General features: G+C 38.6%; 1 protein-coding gene across 2 annotated transcripts in view; it reads left to right on the forward strand.

Annotated features, from left to right (window-relative positions):
- The window catches only part of NR3C2 (nuclear receptor subfamily 3 group C member 2), a 357,163-nt gene that overhangs the window by 238,537 nt on the left and 95,820 nt on the right, over positions 1 to 22,806 (forward strand). For both annotated transcript variants that reach the window (XM_050790895.1, XM_050790896.1), the window contains exon 4: positions 6,957 to 7,073. In XM_050790895.1, the coding sequence (XP_050646852.1) occupies positions 6,957 to 7,073 (117 nt within the window). The remainder of the gene's footprint in view (positions 1 to 6,956; positions 7,074 to 22,806) is intronic.

Raw genomic sequence — 22,806 nt, forward strand, 5'->3', positions numbered from 1 at the left:
TATTAGGTTAGATGCCTCTGACCAAGCTTTGGTTCCTTTTTCTGAAATGGTCGTAACTTTTGCTAAGCACATCTTTGAGCTCTGACCTGCCCACCTCCCCTCCCTGTGACACACTGGCTCAACTCACATTAAATACGGAGCTTATAAGAGCTTGGACTTGAGAGTTTAAGCAGTGAAGGGCCCTAGAAGGCCTTTAAGCAGATGATGTCATAATCAGATCTGTCAGATCTGTGATTCAGGGGGAGGACTGCAGGCTGTACGGAAGAGGGGGAAACTTCTGGGGAGGCCCAGGACCCTAAGTGTCTGCCCTAGAGGCCGCAGTTTCCTGTGGAGTGCCTCCCACGCCACTGATGGGTACAGATGGAGGGAAACACCAGGGATACCCCTTAGCTTCATTTCAACCAAAACAGTTATCTTTCTTTTTTTAACCTATTGATGTCTGTGTGAGAGTTTTTTTCATTTAATAACTTTTAAATTGAAGTTAGAATCATTTGACTTAGAAGTGGCGAATTAGCAGAGGCAGGTAGACTACTTACAAGTCCATTGAAATTATACTGATAATATGCAGTAATACATGATAATAGTAATAATGATAATCACACAAATACAGCGATAACAGCTACCATTCATTTTATCCTTACTGCGTAGCAGTGACTATTTTCAGTGCTTTATGTGGTATATTATTTTCATGATAACTCATGAGATAGGCACCTTTATAATTCTTGTTTAACAAGTCAGAAAACTGATATATGAAAAGGTTAAGTAACTTCTCTAAAGTCCGATAGTAACAGGGATTCAAACTCCATAATTCAGAAGTTTAACCAAGAGATCCTGCAATGAAGAAAGGACTGATGGATATAGATAGAACTCAAAAGACACTTAGAAGGGAGAATCATCAGTACTTTGCCAGCCCTTGAATGTAGAGGATTCTGGGGAGAAGCCGTGTAAACCATGGATAACTTGCAGCTTCTAGTTCATACAACTGCTTGTAGCTTTAAAATTGGGCATATAGCAGGTGGGAAGGGGGCTGTGTGGGGGTGGGGAAGTGACATTTGATTGGTGAACAGGGAGGGAGTGAAGTGTCAGAGACATTCGGGTGGGAACATTCAGTGAACAGGTAGATGCATGGGGCTGAAACTCAGAAGAAAGGAAGGGGCACTGGAGCCTGCAGGGCACTGGCGGCCTCTGGAAATGGCCGGGCTACCAGACTGTGTGGATACTGTCTGTTCCTCCTCTGTACCCATCCTGCCTGTGAAGTAATATATAAAAATAAGAGATATGGAAAGAAATAATACAAGGAAGTTACAACTTTCCAGAATCTTATCCCATGCCTACCCCAGACCACTTGCTTACTGAACACTTAACTGTGTCTCAGCCTTCCCTGGGCTAATTCTTTGTGTGGAACACCTGTACATCTGTCCTTTCCATGTTTCATTGTATGAACATTCCTCTAGAACATTCCTTAAGGCTTACCCCAGATGCTTTCCTTCTCCATAAGGACTGATTCATCTCCCAGCTCTAGTATGATCCCTTCCTTCTTTAAAGTCGGAACATATCAAGACCCATGATATATCTTTTTTTTAAGTTCAGAGGTACATGTACAGGTTTGTTATATAGATAGATGTATCTTAATCATTTCAATATCCCCAACCTCATCCTAACCCCTTGAATATAAGGTGTTGGAAGAAATGGACTATGTTCTATTTTTTTATATTCTGCCTTAAAAATCTTTGTGGAGGCCGGGCGCAGTGGCTCAAGCCTGTAATCCCAGCACTTTGGGAGGCCGAGACGGGCGGATCATGAGGCCAGGAGATCGAGACCATCCTGGCGAACACGCTGAAACCCCGTCTCTACTAAAAAATACAAAAAAACTAGCCGGGCGAGGTGGCGGGCGCCTGTAGTCCCAGCTACTCGGGAGGCTGAGGCAGGAGAATGGCGTAAACCCGGGAGGCGGAGCGTGCAGTGAGCTGAGATCCGGCCACTGCACTCCAGCCTGGGCGACAGAGCCAGACTCCATCTCAAAAAAAAAATAAAAATAAAAATAAAAATAAAAATCTTTGTGGAATGGAATTAACTCATTGTCTGGGAACACATGTTAGATCCTAGAACCTCTTTTTCTTGTTTTCCGAGGGCCTTGCTCCTCAACCTGCCTGTCTGTAAATATCAGTTACCTCTGCCTTCTCTCATCCACAGGGGTGCAGTTTCCCTCAAGGCTCCCGGCAAAATGGAATTCAGTCTCCCAGGCTCACCTTTGCTTCTGCCCCTGAGTGTATGTGCCTACTTAAAGAGTCTTGATGTTAAGTAATATATAAAAATAAGAGATATCGAGAGAAATAATACCAGGAAGTTACAGCTTTCCAGAATCTTATCCCATGCCTATAGTCTTGGGCCCTAGTCTAGAATTCTTAGCTGAGTTGCAAACAGATAGGACAATGCTGGCTTTTTATCCTGTGTTTACCCTAAAGATATAGTTCAACACACTCCTATCCTTGCCAGCTTTCAGAAAAAAAGCTAAAGACTTGAAGATGGGCTCAGAGCTGAATGGTGTTTGCCTTGGCTCAAGTGGACTCTTCATCTAGAGGCCTTCATACTCAAAGGTGACATTCTGCTCCCACAGGATGCTCTTTACTCACTTAACATTCATTAAGAGTTGATTTTTGTTCTTTGGATTTTCTCATCCTACTTTTTTTTTTCTTTTTTTTTTTTTTTTTTTTTTTTTTGTAGACGGAGTCTTGCTCTGTCGCCTAGGCTGGAGTGTAGTGGCGCGATCTTGACTCACTGCAAGCTCCCCCTTCTGGGTTCACACCATTCTCCTGCTTCAGCCTCCTGAGTAGCTGGGACTACAGGTGCCCACCACCACGCCCAGCTAATTTTTTGTATTTTTAGTAGAGATGGGGTTTCACCGTGTTAGCCAGGATGGTCTCAATCTCCTGACCTCGTGATCCACCCACATCGGCCTCCCAAAGTGCTGGGATTACAGGCGTGAGCCACTGTGCCTGGCCCCAATTTTTTTTTAAGTGAGCTAACAAAATAGGTCATCACTACCACCTCTATCACCTTTTAAAATTTTTTTTAGGTTTTTTTTTTTTTTTTTTAGTTCTTTCTTCAGGCCAGGGTTTGTGCTTCTTGCTTTTTGTGCAGTATATTATTCATTTGAAACCATTTAACAATATAGAAAGTAGGCATTACTCTTTGCATTTTATAGATCAAGATACCAATGCTTAGAAGCATTGAGCCACTTGGCTGAGGCTCTGATAGCTCCTTATTGACTGAGGCAGGATTTAGACCCAGATGGACCCTGGTTGTGAAGCTGGTTCCTTTTTATCGTATTTTCTCCTCCCTGCCCTTCGTTTTTCTACTTTTCTGTTCTTATGCTATTGATTCTTAGAGAACTGCATGTCACATAATCTGTATTTTCTCAGTTGGGACCAGGCCAAGTATAACAAAAAGTTGCTTCTTGATTTCAAAATAATAATTGAAAATTGTAAAAGACAACTTTTATTGAATGCAGTAACTTTTAAAATAATGAGATTAACTTTTAAACAGTTACTGAATTATTCTACAGTTAAAAACAATACCATAGTTTAAAACAATAGAAAAAAATGATACCTCTGATTTATTTTTAAACTCAACTTTGTTATTGTTAAGTCCATAAAGCATTTTTGCTTTTATTTTCCCTTTAATTTAGTTCATCTGGTTTTCCTATAAGTCTTTGAATTTGTGTTACACGTGCACTAACTGACCTAAGCATCCTGGTACTTCATCCAAGTTTATCCTAACCTTGAAAGGTTTCTGTCTTCTAGAATGGCTGCCTTGTGCCCAAAAAGCTGCCCCAACCTTAAGCAGGAGGTACACTGAACTCGAGTACACAGACGGATGGATGACTAAAGTTCCCTGAGTCCTACTGGACAGATTTTGGTTGTGTGTTGTGTTGGTTTAATATGAATTAAAGAATGAGACACACATTATATATTTGTGTAGGTGTAATTTAAATTTTTAATGTTTACACAACTAAAAATATAAACGACAAAATTTTCTGAAAATGACATGTCTGCAACAGTCCCTTACAACTTTCCTATTCTATTTGTGGAAGATGAAATATTGTTCTGGGGAGAAAATTATCCTGGGTGGTTACAGTAACAAATTTTTGAAGGGTATTTATTTTTTTAAATCCTTCTAGAACAATCCTGGCATTTGAAAGTCTCTGTTTTTGAACACCCAAACGAGAAAATCTTCCAATATGTTCATAAGACAGCAGCCATTTTTTTCCATTCTGTGTGCCTACAATCTAAAAGTCTTAGTTACATTTACTGAAAATTCATAGAGTGAATCTTAGACTACAGCCAACCAACCCTTATGCAAATGATTCGTGACCTTGCAACATATTGGAGGTTCCCCATAAATACTTGTTGAATTAAAACAAATTTAAATTACGTTTAGTTATTTCTTTGAACTTTAAAGTTTACTCAGTTCAGTGTATATTAAAGATGAAATCTGTGGTTTTGTATTCAATCTCATAATATGCAAAAGGCACAGAATGTCAATTGTGGGTAGAAACACCGGCTGCTAGAGTGTGCTTCACTCAACATTCTGTTGCTTCTGTTGCTTCTCATTTCCAAAGAGCACCTTCAATGTCTTATTAGACCAACAGTAAATTATATTGCAAATCAGTATTTAGAAAACCCTCTCCTGGCCTTGAGGCACAGCAATATTATCAAACTTTCTAAATTCTGTTTCCAACTCTACCTTTTTGGGAAGTCACTTTATCAATTCTAGTATGAGTTTCTTCTGGTGAATAGCAGCAATAACAATCTCACCTATGTCATAGGGTTGTTGCATGGGTTAACTAAGAACTATAATGTGGCACTAAAATTTTATTTTAGAAGTGGAAACCTCTCTAAGGTGCTGTACAACGTCATGAAATGTTATATTTATCAGTTACCATTTTTACCATGGATATTGCTTGCCTTTGTGTAATTATCTACACCTACCCATATTCATTAAGAGCCTTCAATTTTTAGAAAAGGCATTAGATTATTATAATGGTGGGGTTTCATTTCTTCACTTTGATAGATCTCCCTGTGCTGTTACTATTGTTTTATTGTTATTATTACTAAGATTTACCATAATGTTAGAGAATATACTTTAGATTAAATTATTTTAATTACATTAAGTGATGCACGTTATTTTTATTGAGTATTTACTGTAATTTACTTAGTAATTCTTAAATCAAGGGAACATGATGGTACTACACTGAAGGGAGTGCTTTGCAGCCTTTTCACTACTTTGCAGCAAACAGTGGGCCTCCCTCTCTCCTTTTCATTAACCCATGACTCTCCAGGCTTCACTCTCCAGTTTGTGCTCACCCAGCATGTGATCTCACCTAGTTTTATGGCTTAAAATAACGTGCGTGAGCTGATTACATATCTAGCCCAGCCCTCTTCCTAACCACAGACCTGATGCCTCCACTTGGATGCCCATCAGGTTTCTCTGACTTGCCATGCCCAAGACTGAGTGCGGTCATTCCTCATAAACCATTGGCTCCTTCTGTCTTCCCCTTTTTAACTAATGACAGTTCCCTTTTTCTACTTGTTTAGCCTAAGAATCTTAAGACGTCCTTAACTCCTCATTTCCTCTGGTCTGTCAGCAAACCCATGCAGCTCTACTCTCAGAATACATCTAGAAACTCACCACTGCCACTGCTACCACAATGACCCAGCCCACTTTCCTCTCTCCCCTAGGTTACAATAATTGCCTCCTACCCCTGGTCTCTCTAGTTCTGTCTTTAGTCCACGGCAGTCAGTTTCAACACAGCAGCCAGGGTGATGCTGTGAAATGTAAATCACATCAAGTGACTCCTCTGCTCAAAGCCCTCTAGTCTAGTGGCTTCATCTCAGAGTAAAGGCCAAAGTCTTGAATATGACCTCTAAAGACCTATGTGATGTGGCTCACATTAGCTGTTTATCTCCATCTTTTCTTACTCTCTACTCATTCTCTTCTGCTCCTTCACCCTGGTGTCCCTGCTATTCCTAGAACATGCCGAGTAATCAGCCCTCACCTTCCTCCCTACCACATTTGCTTTTCCTTCTTTCTGGTATATGTTCTCTCCTAGATGTCCACACAGTTAGATGGAAGGATTTATAGGGCTGATGGATCTATAGACCTTTATTTAAAAATCACCTTGCACGTTCCCTTCATTTTTCTTCCTAGTGCTTATTACTATCTAACTAATCTTACACATTTTATCTAATTACTTTGTCTAATGTGTCTACCCCAAATCTAATGAAAGTTAAGAGCAGAGGCTTTTGTCTGTCTTGTTCATCACTGTATCCCTAGTGCCTCTAGTAGTGCCTACTACCCAGTGGGTGTTTAGTAAATATTTTTGAATAAATACTAATAAAGCTAGACTACAATTTCATATTTTGCCAATAGATGCCACTCTCTAAGCCTGTGCTGTGCCCACATCTGATTTTTTTTAGTTCCAGATTGTTTTACAGAATGGAATAGTTTAACATTTCCAATTGTGTAATTTGAAAGTGAAATTACTGTGAAATCCCAGTGAAGTCACATGTATAAATGGTGGGCAGGCATAGCAGCTTAAACAGCTGCAGTAGGGCTTTTGTTTAGATTGATGCTGTTGTGACGTCTACAGGAAATGTGCACTATTGCCTGAACCCATGCAGCTATCAAAAAATTCAAACAATGGAGAAATATGGCTGTACTTATATGAGAACATGTTTGGAAATAAGTGTAATGTTATCATGTGTAATCTAAAGTCTCAGCTGCATTAAGCTGACCATCTCCTCCTCTATATTATCCACAAATCATGTATTTTTACTTTTATGAGGAAGAGTTTTCACGGCAGGATAGAAGTAGTTTTATATTCTGAGTATACATATTAATGTTTTGTACTAGTATACTCTATTTTAACAGTTACTTTTTATTATTTTAATCAGGGCAACACAACTATTTATGTGCTGGAAGAAATGATTGCATCATTGATAAGATTCGACGAAAGAATTGTCCTGCTTGCAGACTTCAGAAATGTCTTCAAGCTGGAATGAATTTAGGAGGTAAGTTTTGTATTTGTAGTTTAATAAGAATTGTTAATAGGTAATGCAACACCACTCAGATCTGAGTACTCTCGAAATTGAAAACGGAGCCAACAGGGAGCAAAGTTTCTGAAAATCCAATGAGTTCTGTTTTCATGCTAAAACATTTTAGGAGAGAAATATTTATTAGCTGGAGTCAAAAAGAGGTATGTTTTATGGCTATAGTTCTAGTGAATTTTTCAAGCCTGAATTTGCTAAGTTTCAAGAACTGGGCACTTAACAAAAAACAAAAAAAAAATGAATGACTTTTATATAAACCCGTAGTTAATAGTTTATATTGCCACATCTGTTTAGAAATTAGACCTATATGTGATAACATTACCCACATAGGAGTACATACCTAACTTTAGAGGTAAATGTAATAAAGATATATATGAAAAAAGCTTTGAAATGTTATAGAGGCTCACTAAAAGAGGGGGAGAGGGTAAAAAACTAGAACCAGTTCAAAAGTATACAACATCCGTGGATAGGAAGACTCAGCATCCTTAAGATATAAATTTTCCCTAAGTTAATTTGTAAATATAGTATAATTCTAAGAAAAATACCAATTGATTATTCGAAATCCCTAAAGAATAGCCAGGAATATTCTAGAAAAGACAAATAATGAGAGGAACTAGCTCTACCAGATAGGAAAGTATACTATAGCTACAATAATTAAAATAATCTGTGGTATTTGGTTATCGATTGTTAGACAGATTAACAGAAGGTCAAGAAATAGATCCAAATAATATAGGAATTTTGCACATAATAAAACTGACATTTCAGATCAGTGGGGGGATGGGAGATTATTCAATAGAAAATACAACTGTGACAATTGGATGACCATCTGGAAAACAAGAAAGTTGAATACCACCTCTTAACTATACTCCAGAATAACTGCTGATGCGTCAAAGATTTAAACTTAGAAAAATAACCACAGAAGTACTAAAAGAAAACATGAATTTTTGTTAATACTCTCCAAGTAGAGAAGACCTTTCCAAATCCCACTATCTGTGGGTTTCATATTGCAGATTCAACCAACTATGAATTGAAAACATTTGGTTTAAAAAATAAAAATACAAAAATACAAAATTTGAAATACAATGTAACACATATGTATATAACATAACATTCACATTGTATTAGGTATTATAAGTCATCTGTAGATGATTTAACGTATACTGGAGGTTGTGCGAAGGTTATGTGCAATACTGGATTCAGGGGGTCATGGTGGACAGGAGGCAGGACTAGATTGCAGCTCCAGAAAAAGCAGCATGTGGAGGCTTGCATTGTAAATTTTAGCCCCAGATCCACTGCAGGAACAAACCAGCAATCCCAAGAGGACCCACAGACCCTCTGAAGGAAGCAGACTGCTCCTGTAGGACCTGGGAGACGCCCTAGCTACTGTGAGTCCCCCAACTGCAGAAGTGGGAAAGGGAGACCCTCCTCTCCTGAACACACACCCTACTGGAGAAGCTGAAGGTCTGTTTGTGGGAGAAGTTTCTGACTTTACCTGGAGCTGAGTCAAGTTAGAGAGCCCAGCAAAATACAGGGGTAGAAGAAGCAGCAGTAAGGTCCTGGGAGCTCACTGGGTCACCAAGCAGCCCATTCCTGCCTGGCACCACAGGGATCCATCAGGAGGGAGGCCAGAGGAGCAAGGGGTAAAACTCCAGAGGGAAAAGGAATTCTCTAGCTGAACTTTGTAACAATTTGAACAGGGTGAGAAGCCTCCTTGCCAGAACTCCGGGGAGGGCCCAAATCAGGCCTGCAGACTTCACAGGCAGGGGGAGAACTAAACCAAGCAGAGCCCAAGTTTTCAAACCCCCTGCCTTCTCCCTGGAAACACTCACAGGGAAATCTTCATCAGGGGAGGGGAGGCCAGACCTGGAGCAAGGGGGTAAAACTCCAGAGGGCAGCCAAAGCAAGAATTCTCTAGCTGAACTTTGTAACAATTTGAACAGGGTGAAGAAGCCTCCTTGCCAGAACTCCGGGGCATCCTTCACCACCTCCTACTGGAATAAGAGCTGTTAAGTCACACGCAAAGCTAAGAATCCTCACGGGGTCCATTGCACCTTCACCACCTCCACTGGAATAAGTGCTGGTATTCACACCTGAGAAACCCATAGGCAGAGGGTACAGAGTGCTACATCAAGGGAACACCCCGTGGGACAAAAGAATCTGAACAGCAGCCTTCAGCCCTAGACCTTCCCTCTGACAGAGCCTACCCGAATGAGAAGAAACCAGAAAACCAACCCTGGTAATATGACAAAACAAGGCTCTTCAACACCCCAGAAAATCATACAAGTGCACCAGCAATGGATCCAAACCAAGAAGAAATCCCTGATTTACCTCAAAAAGAATTCAAGAGGTTAGTTATTAAGCTAATCAGGGAGGGATCAGACAACGGCAAAGCCCAATCTGAGGAAATGCAAAAAATGATACAAGAAGTAAATGGAGAAATATTCATGGAAATAGATAGCTTAAAGAAAAAAAAAAAAACAATCAAAAATTCTAGAAACTTTGGACACACTTTTAGAAATGTGAAATGCTCTGGAAAGTCTGCGCAATAGAATTAACAAATGGAAGAAAGAAATTCAAAGCTCAAATACAAGGTCTTTGAAATAACTCAGTCCAACAAAGACAAAGAAAAAAGAATAAGAAAATACAAAGCCTCCAAGAAGTCTGGGATTAAGTTAAATAACCAAATGTAAGAATAATTGGTGTACCTGGGGAAGAAGAGAATTCTAAAAGCCTGGAAAGCATATTTGGGGGAATAATCAAGGAAAACTTCCCCAGCCTTGCAAGAGACTTCAACATCCAAATATAAGAAGCCCAAAGAACACCCAGGAAATTCATCACAGAAAGATCATCGCCTAGGCACATTGTCATCAGGTTATCCAAAGTTAAGACAAAGGAAAGAATCTTAAGAGCTGTGAGACAGAAGCACCAGGTAACCTATAAAGGAAAACCTATCAGATTACTGACAGCAGATTTCTCAGAAGAAACCCTAAAAGCTAGAAGGGATTGGGGACCTATCTTTAGGCTCCTCGAACAAAACAGTTATCAGCCAAAAATTTTGTATGCATTGAAACTAAGTATCACATATGAAGGAAAGATACAGCCATTTCCAGACAAACAAATGCTGAGAGAATTCGCCACCACCAAAAGAACTGCTAAAAGGAGCTCTAAATCTTAAAACAAATCCTGGAAATACATCAAAAAGAACCTCTTTAAAGCATAAATCACACAGATCTATAAAACAAAACAAAAAAAAGTTAAAAACCAAAAACAAGAAAACCAAAGTACAAAGGCAACAAAGAGCATGATGAATGCAACAGTACTTCACATTTCAATAACAACATTGAATGTAAGTGGCCTAAATGCTCCACTTAAAAGATGCAGAACCGCAGAATGGATAAAAACTTACCAACCAACCATCTGCTGCCTTCAGGAGACTCACCTAACACATAAGGACTCACATAAACTTAAAGTAAGGGGGTGTAAAAGGCATTTCATGCACATGGACATCAAAAGCGAACAGGGGTCGCTATTCTTATATCAGACAAAACAAACTTTAAAGCAACAGTGATTAAAAGAGACAAAGAGGGACAGTATATAATAATGATAAAAGACCTTGTCCAACAGGAAGACATCACAGACCTAAACATACATGCATCTAACACTGGAGCTCCCAAATTTATAAAACAATTACTAATAGACCTAAGAAATGAGATAGACAGTGACACAATAATAGTGGGGAACTTCAATACTCCACTGACAGCACTAGACAGGTCATCAAGACAGAACGTCAGCCAAGAAACAATGGATTTAAACTATACCTTGGAACAAATGGACTTAACAGATGTATACAGAACATTCCATCCAATAACTGCAGAATACACATTCTATTCAACAGCACATGGAACTTTCTCCAAGATAGACCGTATGATAGGCCATAAAACAAGCCTCAGTAAATTTAAGAAAATTGAAATTATATCAAGCACTCTCTCAGACTGCAGTGGAATAAAATTGGAAATCAACTCCAAAAGGAACCTTCAAAACCATACAAATACATGGAAATTAACCTGCTCCTGAATGAGCATTGGGTCAAAAACAAAATCAAGATGAAATTTAAAAATTATTCGAACTGAATGACAGTAATGACACAACCTATCAAAACCTCTGAGATACAGCAAAAGGAATACTAAGATGAAAGTTCATAGTCCTAAATAACTACATCAAAAAGTCTGAAAGAACACAAACAATCTAAGGTCACACCTCAAAGAACCAGAGAAACAAGAACAAACCAAACCCAAACCCAGCAGAAGAAAGGAAATAACCAAGATCAGAGCAGAACTAAATGAAATTGAAACAAACAATACAAAAAAAGAAACCAAAAGCTGGTTCTTTGAAAAGATAAATAAAATTGATAGACCATTAGCAACATTAACCAAGAAGAGAGAAAATCCAAATAACCTCACTAAGAAGCAAAACAGGATATATTAAAACTGACACCACTGAAATACAAAAAGTCATTCAAAGCTACTATGAACGCCTTTGCACACATAAACTAGAAAACCTAGAAGAGATGGATAAAGTCCTGGAAAAATACAACCCTCCTATCTTAAATCTGGAAAAATTAGATATCCTGAGCAGACCAATAACAAGCAGATTAAAATGGTAACTAGAAGGACTGAAATGGTAACTAAAAAATTATCAACAAAAAAAAGTCCAGGACCAGATGGATTCACAGCAAAATTCTATCAGACATTCAAAGAATTGGTACCAATCCTTTTGACAGTATTCTACAAGAGAAAGAAAGAAGGAACCCTCCCTAATTCATCACCCTAATACCAAAACCAGGAAAGAACATAAGCAAAAAAAGAAAACTACAGACTGATATCCTCGATGAACATAGATGCTAAAATTCCTAACAAAATACTAGCTAACCGAATCCAACAACATATCAAAAAGATAATCCACCATGATTAACTGGGTTTCATACCAGGCATGCAGGGATGGTTTAACATATGCAAGTCAATAAATGTGATATGCTACATAAATATAATTAAAACAAAAAATCACATGATCATCTCAATAAATGCAAAAAAAATGCATAAAACAAAATCCAGCATCCCTTTATGATTAAAACTCTCAGCCAGGCATGCTGGCTCACACCTGTAATGCCAACACTTTGGGAGACCGAGGTAGGAGTATCACTTGAGGTTAGGAGCTCAAGAGCAACCTGGCCAACATGGCAAAACCCCGTCTCTAGTAAAAATACAAAAATTAGCCAGGTGTGGTGGCATGCACCTGTAGTCTCAGCTACTTGGGGAGGCTGAGGCAGGAGAATCGCTTGAACCCAGGAGGCGGAGGTTGCAACGAGCCAAGATCGCGCCACTGCACTTCAGCCTGGGCAACAGAGCGAGACTCCATCTAAAAAAAAAAAAATCTCTCAGCAAAATCGACATGCAAGGGATATACCTTTATGTAGTGAAAGCCATCTGTGACAAACCCACAGCCAACATAATGCTGAATTGGGAAAAGGTGAAAACATTCCCTCTGAGAACTGGAACAAGACAAGGATGCCCACTGTCACCACTCCTCTTCAACGTAGTCCTAGAAGTCCTAGCTAGAGTAGACAAGAGAAATAAACAAACAGTATCCAAATTAGTAAAGAGGAAGTCAGACTGTCACTGTTTGCTGATGATATGATCGTTTACCTTGAAAACCCTAAGGACCCCTCTAGAAAGCTCCAGAACTGATAGAAGAATTCAGCAAAGTCTCTGGATACAAGAATAATCTACACAAATCAGTAATTCTTCTATACACCAACAGCAACCAAGCAGAGAATCAAATCAAGAACTTATCCCCTTTTACAATACCTGCAAAAAAATGAAATAAAATATATAGGAATATATCTAAGAAAGGAATCTAAAGACCTCTACAAGGAAAACTACAAAACACTGCTGAAAGAAATCATAGACAACACAAACAAATGGAAACACATCCCATGCTCATGGATGGGTAGAATCAATATTGTGAAAATGACCATACTGTCAAAAGTAATCTACAAATTCAGTGCAATCCCCGTCAGAATACCACCATCATTTTTTGCAGAATTAGAAAAAACAATTCTGAAATTCATATGGAACTGAAAAAGAGCTTACATAGTCAAAGCAAGACTAAGCCAAAAGAACAAACCTGGAGGCATCCCACTACCTGATTTCAAACTATACTATAAGGCCATAGTTACCAAAACGGCATAGTACTGGTATAAAAATAGGTATGTAGACCAATGGAACAGAGTAGAGAACCCAGAAATAAACCCAAATACTTACAGCCAACTGTTCTTTGACAAATAAACAAAAACATAAAGTGGGGAAAGGACATTTCAACAAACGGTGCTGGGATAATTGTCTGGCCACATGTAGGAGAATGAAACTGGATCCTCATCCCTCACCTTATACAAAAATCAACTGAAGATGGATTAAGGACTTAAACCTAATACCTGAAACTATAAAAATTCTAGAGGACAGCATTGGAAAAACCCCTTCTAGACATTGGCTTAGGCAAGGATTTCATGACCAAGAACCCAAAAGCAAATGCAATAAAAACAAATATAAATTGCTGGGACCTTATTAAACTAAAGAGCTTTGCACAGCAAAAGCAACAGTCAGCAGAGGAAACAGACAAAAGAGTCAGCAGAGTAAATAGACAACCCACAGAGTGGGAGAAAATTTTCTGTACATCTGACAAAGGGCTAATACACAGAATCTACAATGAACTCAAATCAATCAATAAGAAAAAAAATCCCATCAAAAAGTAGGCTAAGGACATGAATAGACAATTCTCAAAAGAAGATATACAAATGGCCAACAAACATATGAAAAAATGCTCAACATCACTAATGATCAGGGAAATGCAAATCGAAACCAAAATATAATACCACCTTACTCCTGCAAGAATGGCCATAATCAAAAAATCAAAAAACAGTAGATGTTGGCATGGATGCAGTAAACAGGGAACACTTCTACGCTGCTGATGGGAATGTAAAGTAATATAGCCACCATGGAAAACAGTGTGGAGATTCCTTAAAGAACTAAAAGTAGAACTACCATTTGATCTAGCAATCCCACTACTGGGTATCTACCCAGAGGAACAGAAGTCATTATTCAAAAAATATACTTTCACACGCATGTTTATATCAGCACAATTCACAATTGTGAAATTGTGGAACCAACCCAAATGCCCATCAATCAATGAGTGGATAAAGAAACTGTAGTGTATGTGTGTGTGTGTGTGTGTGTGTGTGTGTGTGTGTATGATGGAATACTATGCAGCCATAAAAAGGAATGAATTAACAGCATTTGCAGTGCCTAGATGAGATTGGAGACTATTATTCTAAGTGATATAACTCAAGAATGGAAAGCCAAACATCGTATGTTGTCACTGATATGTGGGAGCTAAGCTAGGAGGATGCAAAGGCGTAAGAATGATACAATGGACTCTGGGGACTTGGGGGGAAGAGTGGGACGGGGGTAAGGGATAAGACTACAAAAGTGGTACAGTGTATACCGCTTGGATGATGGGTGCACCAAAATCTCACAAATCACCACTAAAGAACTTATTCATGTAACCAAATACCACCTGTACCCAATAACTTATGGGGGAAAAAAGATTATGTGTGATACGGTGCCATTTTATGTAAGAGACCTGAGAATTCGTGGATTTTGGTATCTCAGAGCAGGGGATGCGTTTTCCAATCCCCTGAGGATACTGAAAGATGACTATGTAAAATAAACTCAGAAGCTATTAAAGCAAAAAATTGAGAAAATGAACATTACTTACAAATCAAATATTACTGTAAAGGCCTTAAACAACATGAAACTGGAGGAAATACAACTTATAGACAAGGGTTAATTTTTCTCACAGATAAAGAGCTCCTATAATTTTATAAGAAAATAAAACACAACTCATTAAAAAACAGGTAAAGGATATGAACAGAACAATTGCAGATAAAAGAAATACAATTCATTCTTGAAACACATGAAAAGATTCTAAATCTAATCATTATAATAGAAATGCAAATTAAAAATGTAATGAGATGTAATTTTTTTGACAAGGATAAAACATTTTTATGACACTGTTTGATGAGAGTATGGAAATAAAGTTAAAGTCATTGATGATCTCCTGCATTTCAGGTGGGAGAATAAATTGGTGCAACCCCTATGGAGAGCAATTTGGCTATTTCAATAAAATGTTAAAAGACACATACCCTTGGACTCAACAATTCCACTTTTAGGAATTTATCCTACATATATTCTTGCAGTGTTAGAAATGATCTCTACATAAAATACTCATTGTAGCATTGGTAAATATCAGAAATTTATTAAATATTCATCTGTTGAAGATGGATTAAATAAATTACAGAATACTCTTCAGACATTAATAAAAATAAAGGGAACTCTGTATGTATTAATATGGACTGATCTCCCAATTAGTATTTAGTGAAAAAAATAAGGTTGTAAAATAGATATACAAAATATAGCATACATAATATATACATAATATAGCATACAAAATATGCTATTTTAGAAAGCATATTGTATAGAACATTTCTGGAATGTTGTATGAGATGCTTGTAGTGGTGGTTGTCTCTACAGAGAGGACTTGGGTAGCTGGAAGATGCAATAAGAAGGAAAACTAATTGTCACTAGATCCTTCTGTGCCTTTGAATTTTGTATTGTGATGGAAGCATGTGTTGTGTACACATAGTACCTGTTTTTAAAAATGTAGTTGAAAAAACTAATTAAATGAGACTTCATCTTCTTTGCTTTGATCAATGAATTAACTGGCTGGCTAATCAGGATGAAGGAGTAAAGAGGACTTCCTATAGAGCAGAGCAGCTCCTAGAAATCAAGGGAACAGTGAGCTTGGCCTCACTGCTAATGTGAGGACATGCTCCAAGCACCAACACCAAATCAGACAGAGGGCCACACTGGCTAAGAGGGCAGGCCCTGAAACCAGACTGTGGATGGGAGCCCTTGCTCTGCCACTCACTGAACTTGTAACCTCAGGCAAGTTATCCTTTCTTTGTGCTCCAGTTTCTTTTTCCTCACATTGCATTGATCAGCATACCTACCTCTCAGACTGTGATGAGATTTGATGAGTAAATGTATGGTGAAAAGAAAGCGATCGCTGAGTGGGTGTTAGTTGGCAGTGGTGGAGGTGGTGAATGTGGGGTGGGTCATTGTGGCTTCCATAGTGCTTTCACACATTATCTCATTTTATCCTGTCAACCTCTGAATCCCCAGCAAAGGTATTATGGCCCCATGTTTTTGTAATGGTGGGCCTCTGGTGCCCAGAGAAGTTATGTGACTTGCCCAGGCAGTGAGATAATTAAACTAGATCTTGAACTTCTGAGCTCCTTTTCTGGTGTCTCTAGTGCACCACGAAGTCCCCTTGTCTGATATTGGAATCATTACAGATGTGGCCCAAAAGATTACCCTCTGTAGTACGTGAGCGAGAATCAGAAGAGATTATTGATAATTTAAAATCTAGATGACAAGGGTACAGCCACTGGTTGTAAAGTGAACTCAATCTCTTTTGTAAAATCCATCAGCTGATTTCTTTTTTAAAAAGCACATGCTAGGAAGGTATGTTTTAATGTATCTGTATCTAACGTGTAGAGTACTTTACAAATAACATATATTACATAAAATATATAAACGTTATTGTAAATATGTATATGATATGTATAGTCTTATTCATGCTGTAATATATGGTTACTGTTGGTTACTAGAAAAAGAAAATGCTGGCCGGGCGCGGTGGCTCAAGCCTGTAATCCCAGCACTTTGGGAGGCCGAGACGGGTGGATCATGAGGTCAGGAGATCGAGACCATCCTGGCTAACATGGTGAAACTCCGTCTCTACTAAAAAATACAAAAAACTAGCCGGGCGAAGTGGCGGGCGCCTGTGGTCCCAGCTACTCGGGAGGCTGAGGCAGGAGAATGGCGTGAACCCGGGAGGCGGAGCTTGCAGTGAGCTGAGATCCGGCCACCGCACTCCAGCCTGGCGACAGAGCCAGACTCAATCTCAAAAAAAAAAAAATAATAAAAAAAATAAAAAAATAAAAAAAAAAAATGCCTATCTTTATCTTTTTTTTTTTTTTTTTTTTGAGACAGAGTCTTGCTCTTGTCACCCGGGCTGGAGTGCAATGGCACAATCTCGGCTCACTGCAACCTCTGCCTACCGGGTTCAAGAGATTCTCCTGCCTCAGCCTCCCGAATAGCTGGGATTATAGGCGCGCACCACTACACCAGGCTAATTTGTGTGTGTGTGTGTATTTTTAGTAGAGTTGGGGTTTTGCCATGTTGGCCAGGCTGGTCTCGAACTCCTGACCTCGTGATCCGCCCACCTTGGCCTCCCAAAGTGCTGGGATTACAGGTGTGAGCTACCACACCCAGCCTATCCTTATCATTCTTGCCTCATAGGGTATTCTAAGGATTAACTGAGTCAGTAACTTAAAACAGGATTTCTTAATGTCTGCACAGTTGACATTTTGGGCCTGATAGTTCTTGTTGTAGAGAACTGTCCTGTGCATAGTAGGGTGTTTATCAGTGTCCCTGGTCTCTACGTACTAGATACTTGCGGCAGTTCACTCTCCTCCAGCTGTGACTACTAAAAATGTCTCCAGACTTTGCCAAATGTCCCCTTGGGGCCATTGAGCACTACTGGTTTAGCAATAATAGTAAGAAAGTATTAGGTATTATTTTCTATCAAACTATATATTCCATCAGAGGAGGAATTGGTGTTTGTTTTTTTGATGCCTTATCCTCAATGACTGCAACAGTACGGGGGCACAAAGTTTGTTGTTCACTGGTTGTTGATTGAATACGTGAATAAACAATTGGCATTTTTGAGGGTTTGCCATGCTCTGAGCACTCTGCTGAGCCATTTTATGCACCGTCCCACTTAAGCCTCACAGCAGCACTATAAGATACATACTCTTCACGTGTCCATTTTACAAGCGAGTTAATGGCATGGAGGTTAAAAATCATCATCACTGGTCATCAGAGAAATGCAAATCAAAACCACAATGAGATACCATCTCACACCAGTTAGAATGGCTATCATTGAAAAGTCAGGAAACAACAGATGCTGGAGAGGTGTGGAGAAATGGGAACACTTTTACACTGTTGGTGGGAGTGGAAACTAGTTCAACCATTGTGGAAGACAGTGTGGTGATTCCTCAAGGATCTAGAACTAGAAATACCATTTGACCCAGCAATCCCATTACTGGGTATTTACTCAAAGGATTATAAATCATGCTGCTTTAAAGACACATGCACACATATGTTTATTGCAGCACTATTCACAATAGCAAAGACTTGGAACCAACCCAAATGTCCATCAATGATAGACTGGATTAAGAAAATGTGGCACATATACACCATGGAATACTGTGCAGCCATAAAAAAGGATGAGTTCATGTCATTTGCAGGGACATGGATGCAGCTGGAAACCATCATTCTCAGCAAACTATCGCAAGGACAGAAAACCAAACACCACATGTTCTCACTCATAGGTGGGAATTGAACAATGAAAACACTTGGACACAGGGTGGGGAACATCACACACTGGGGCCTGTTGTGGGGTGGGGGGGCAGGGAGAAGGATAGCATTAGGAGAAATACCTAATGTAAATGGCAAGTTGATGGGTGCAGCAAACCAACATGGCACATATATACCTATTTAACAAACCGGCATGTTGTGCACATGTACCCTAGAACTTAAAGTATAATAATAATAATAATAATAAGCTGGCTCAAGGCCACCAAACCAGAGAGTAGCAGAGCCAGAACCCAGATCTCTGTTCCTGGTGGCAAAGCCTATGCGCAGCCATACTCCGCAGGTCACCTGTAGGCAGAGCGGCTCAGCTATCTTTTAAAGACAGCCATGGTACAAAGTGTTTAGCTGGCATCCGCAGTTATCTATAAGTGAGGTTTGGCACAGTATGTGATACAAAATTCACATAATTTGTTACTGGTTTTTGCATATACAGGCTAGGTTTTATGGGTTTTGGTAAAAAAAATCTTGCTGAAAAAAGCTCACTCTGAATCTTGAGGTCATTTAAAAAAGGAGGTGAGTCAAAAATGGGCAGAGTGAAAACTGGTATTTATGAAAGCAATATTTACTTTAGGTTTAAGTTACAATTTAACCACTCTGGTTCATGAATTAAATAATTAACTTTTATTAGTTGTCCAGTTGCATACATTGTAATTTTTTTTCTTTTATGATTTACTTCGAAGTCTTGCTTTTAGTTTCAACTTGGGAAAAAGAAACACCAGCAATCTTACATTTAAAAAAGATAATGTGAAGTTTAACTTCGAATGTGAAGCAATTTCTAAAATTCAAAACGTGAAAACCCTTTTATGCGTGTTTCGATCTCACTGCTATTTTCCTAGCAAAGCAAAGTGGTCCAGTTTCTTTTACCTGCCTTCTTCTTTACTATCTCTTTTGAGAAGTAAGGCAGATGGCAACATAGTGTAATACTTGGAAGACCTTTTCTTTTAGCAAATGGTCATGACTCCTGGAATAAAATCCAAAATACTAGAGAATATTTTTTTCCTATCCGATCAGTTGGTTAGCATGCAGTCCTAATCGTGTCCCCAAACTGGCCTCTCCTTTAGAATGTGGGAGGAAGAAAGAATGAAGAGTGCATAGATTTGTATCTCTCAGAAATTAAAGCTACAGAATGTGCCTCTTCTCATTTCTCTAGACCCGCTCCCTCCCTCCTGCCACAAGTACTATTCTTTTTCCTTAAAATCCTGCTGGGCTGTAGGCAGCATGCAAAGGAAAATACAGCAGAAGATGTGAGAATGTTAACAGAGAAATTGAAAGGAAAATAACAGTTCTTTGGCCCTAAGCTGAGCCTGTCACTCTTGGTATAGCCCATATTAGTGGATCTAAAAAAGCCCGGTGGCTCTCTGTACATGAGAATTTTCTGCTTGTATAGCTTTTTTCAAAGGAATTAATTCACTTCACTTTTACCAGTGTTCTGAAGGGAGTGGTCTATACATGCCTTTTAGAGCTTTTTCTAAAATATGTAAAGCATAGCACTAAAGTTAGCCAGCCCTTAGACCAAGAATGAGTCCTTTGAAGGGTTTCTAGCTTGACTGTCCCCTGGCCATAGAATATAGAGGGGATCATAGAGTTTTCCATATTCCAGTCCTCCCATTTTACAGATGAGGAATTGGGAGTCCAAGATGGTATCATTAGAGACTTGAAAAATACAGTCTAAGGATCCTAATCAGTCCTTTTCCCTTCTTTCTAAACTACCCCTCTCACTTCACATTTTGATAGGACTCTAAGTTCTCTTTCACATTCCTTTAGTGAAGACACTAAAATACTAAAATCATGCTTCCTGTAACTTTAAAAAGGTAGACTTTACAAACCACAGTATATTTCTGAAACTGGTTCATAATTCTGGTTTCAATGTACTTCCAACAAGTATCTGTAGTTTTCCTTAATCCCAGAAATCGCTTTACTCAGTTTGGCAGGATCCTGTAAAGGTGGCCATATCATGTCCCTCTTTTCCTCTTAGAGTGGGACACCTCACAGGAAAAGCGAGAAGGATCTAAGACACAGGAAGCAGGAGCAACAGCAGACATCATGGTTGCTTTTGAGAGTTGGAGAGAAGGCAGCTAGGAGAAGAGGGAAGGGAAACAATGCCGATACTGGGAATCATTCACTAAAACAGACGCTCTTGTACGTTACTGATAACAGTGGAACCACAGTGGGGAAAATACTTATGTTAGAATACATCCACATAATGCAATGTTAACGGGCCAATAAAATTATGTCCATGAAAATTTATAACAACATAGAAGAGCCTCTGGAAAAAGAAACTAATAATACAAAATTAATATGCAAAATTATTTAGGTTACTTACTCTGTGATTACGACCACACTAAAAGGTTTGCATGTGTCAAAAGATTAGAAGGAAATGTTAGAACACCAAGGGTGGTTTGCTAGTGAAGTAACATTATGACTGCATTTTTTTCTTATCTCCTTTCTAGTTTATTAACAATATGAGCATATTTTATAAAATTTAAAGAAAAAAAGCTCATAATTATGAACCAAAAAGAGAAGCATTAACACTAACAATGTTAGTCAGCAGAAGAGGTAAAGACACACAGGTGGCCAAAGGAGTTATCCCTGAGCAGAACAGAGGAGAAAAGATTAAAAAAAAAAAAAAAGCCATCAGTAAGTTACCTGCTGTGCAATACTTTTAAAAACTGAAATGTAGAAGTGAGCAGAAAACAAAAGACCCAGAGACCAAAGAGTTAAAGAATCGTGACTGACACACCAAACCCAGAGAGAGATCTTTTTACTTGAAGAAAATTGGCTTTATCTGCCAGCAACTTGCTACAACTAGTTGGCATGGTCACCTGCAAAACTCACAGAGTAGGTCTGGTGAGAGAAATTACAGGATCAACGCCAGCGAGAGAATAGGTTTAATATCTGAAATCCAATAAGAAAAACAATTTTTATGTCTTTAAAGGGTCTCCCAAGGCAGGATATGCAGTAGTTGTAGAAGTTTAGAAAGCCCAAGTGTATTGAGTTTTATAAAAGAGATACCATTCCTCAATTTTTTTTTCCATTCTCCTTGCTTACAAGCAACAAGAATTTCAATGGGACTTCTGAACAGTAAAGTTGGGAAAGAAATAATAAATTTTTATAAGTCAGTGAAAGTATAGTTTTTGCATCTTCACATATAAGCTAAGTCATATTAATTGTCATAGTAAGGTAACTGTTGAATTAAACAACTGGTGTTTTTACACTGCAGAATTTCATGGAGGAAATTCAGGGTTGGCTCTAAAGCAGATAGATTTAAAAGATTTGCTGTATCTCTTTTTAAAACATTTTTTTCTTTTAAATTTTAACTCTTGGAATTACAATTTGCAATCAATATATACATTAATTTTTGTTAGCTTCATTCAAAACTCTCATTAAATTGGTGTCTTATTTTGTGAATGATGACATCTTAGAACAGAAGCAGTGCAGGCATTGAATGCCAGTGTTCATCCTTCCCCAGAAATATATGCAATTTTATGAACTCACTCATGCCTGGCTGAGCTTACCCAATGAGTCTGCTTTTCTTATGTCTTTTTAAATATAAAATTCAGAGATGTTGGAAAAATTGGGTATACAGATACCCTCTGTTGCTTTCAGTTTTCCTTTACCTTTTTCATTGCAGTCTGTCCTGGTAGATTGTCATTCTAGCCTTCCTTAAAGGGCCTGAGAGCTTAGCATTTCAGACTTTTTAGGCATAGGAAATCTTGTCATTTATCCTTGGTGGTCTCAAGAAACCTAGAATCTGAACTGTTCTTTCTCTTTCCAAGCAACATCCTCAATACACAGTTCTCTTTGGGCCAGGACCCCCAGCAGCCTCCCAGTTTTACACACTCACTGATATTTTCTGTAATACACAACTGTTAACTCTGTTAAAATCGTTTTGTGGTTTCTGTTCATGACACCTCACATTGTTACATTATTTCAGGTCACCGCAGATAATGGAGTTTTATTACAATATTAATAATTGCACAGTCTGTGTGAACTGCTGGACTATCACTTAGGATGTAAGAGGCTTTCAATTTCTAGGATTTTCTCTTTGTTTTGTTGTTGTTGTTGTTGTTGTTGTTTTATTA

This window comes from Macaca thibetana, chromosome 5, assembly GCF_024542745.1.
Source record: "Macaca thibetana thibetana isolate TM-01 chromosome 5, ASM2454274v1, whole genome shotgun sequence".
Taxonomy (NCBI): Eukaryota; Metazoa; Chordata; class Mammalia; order Primates; family Cercopithecidae; genus Macaca; species Macaca thibetana.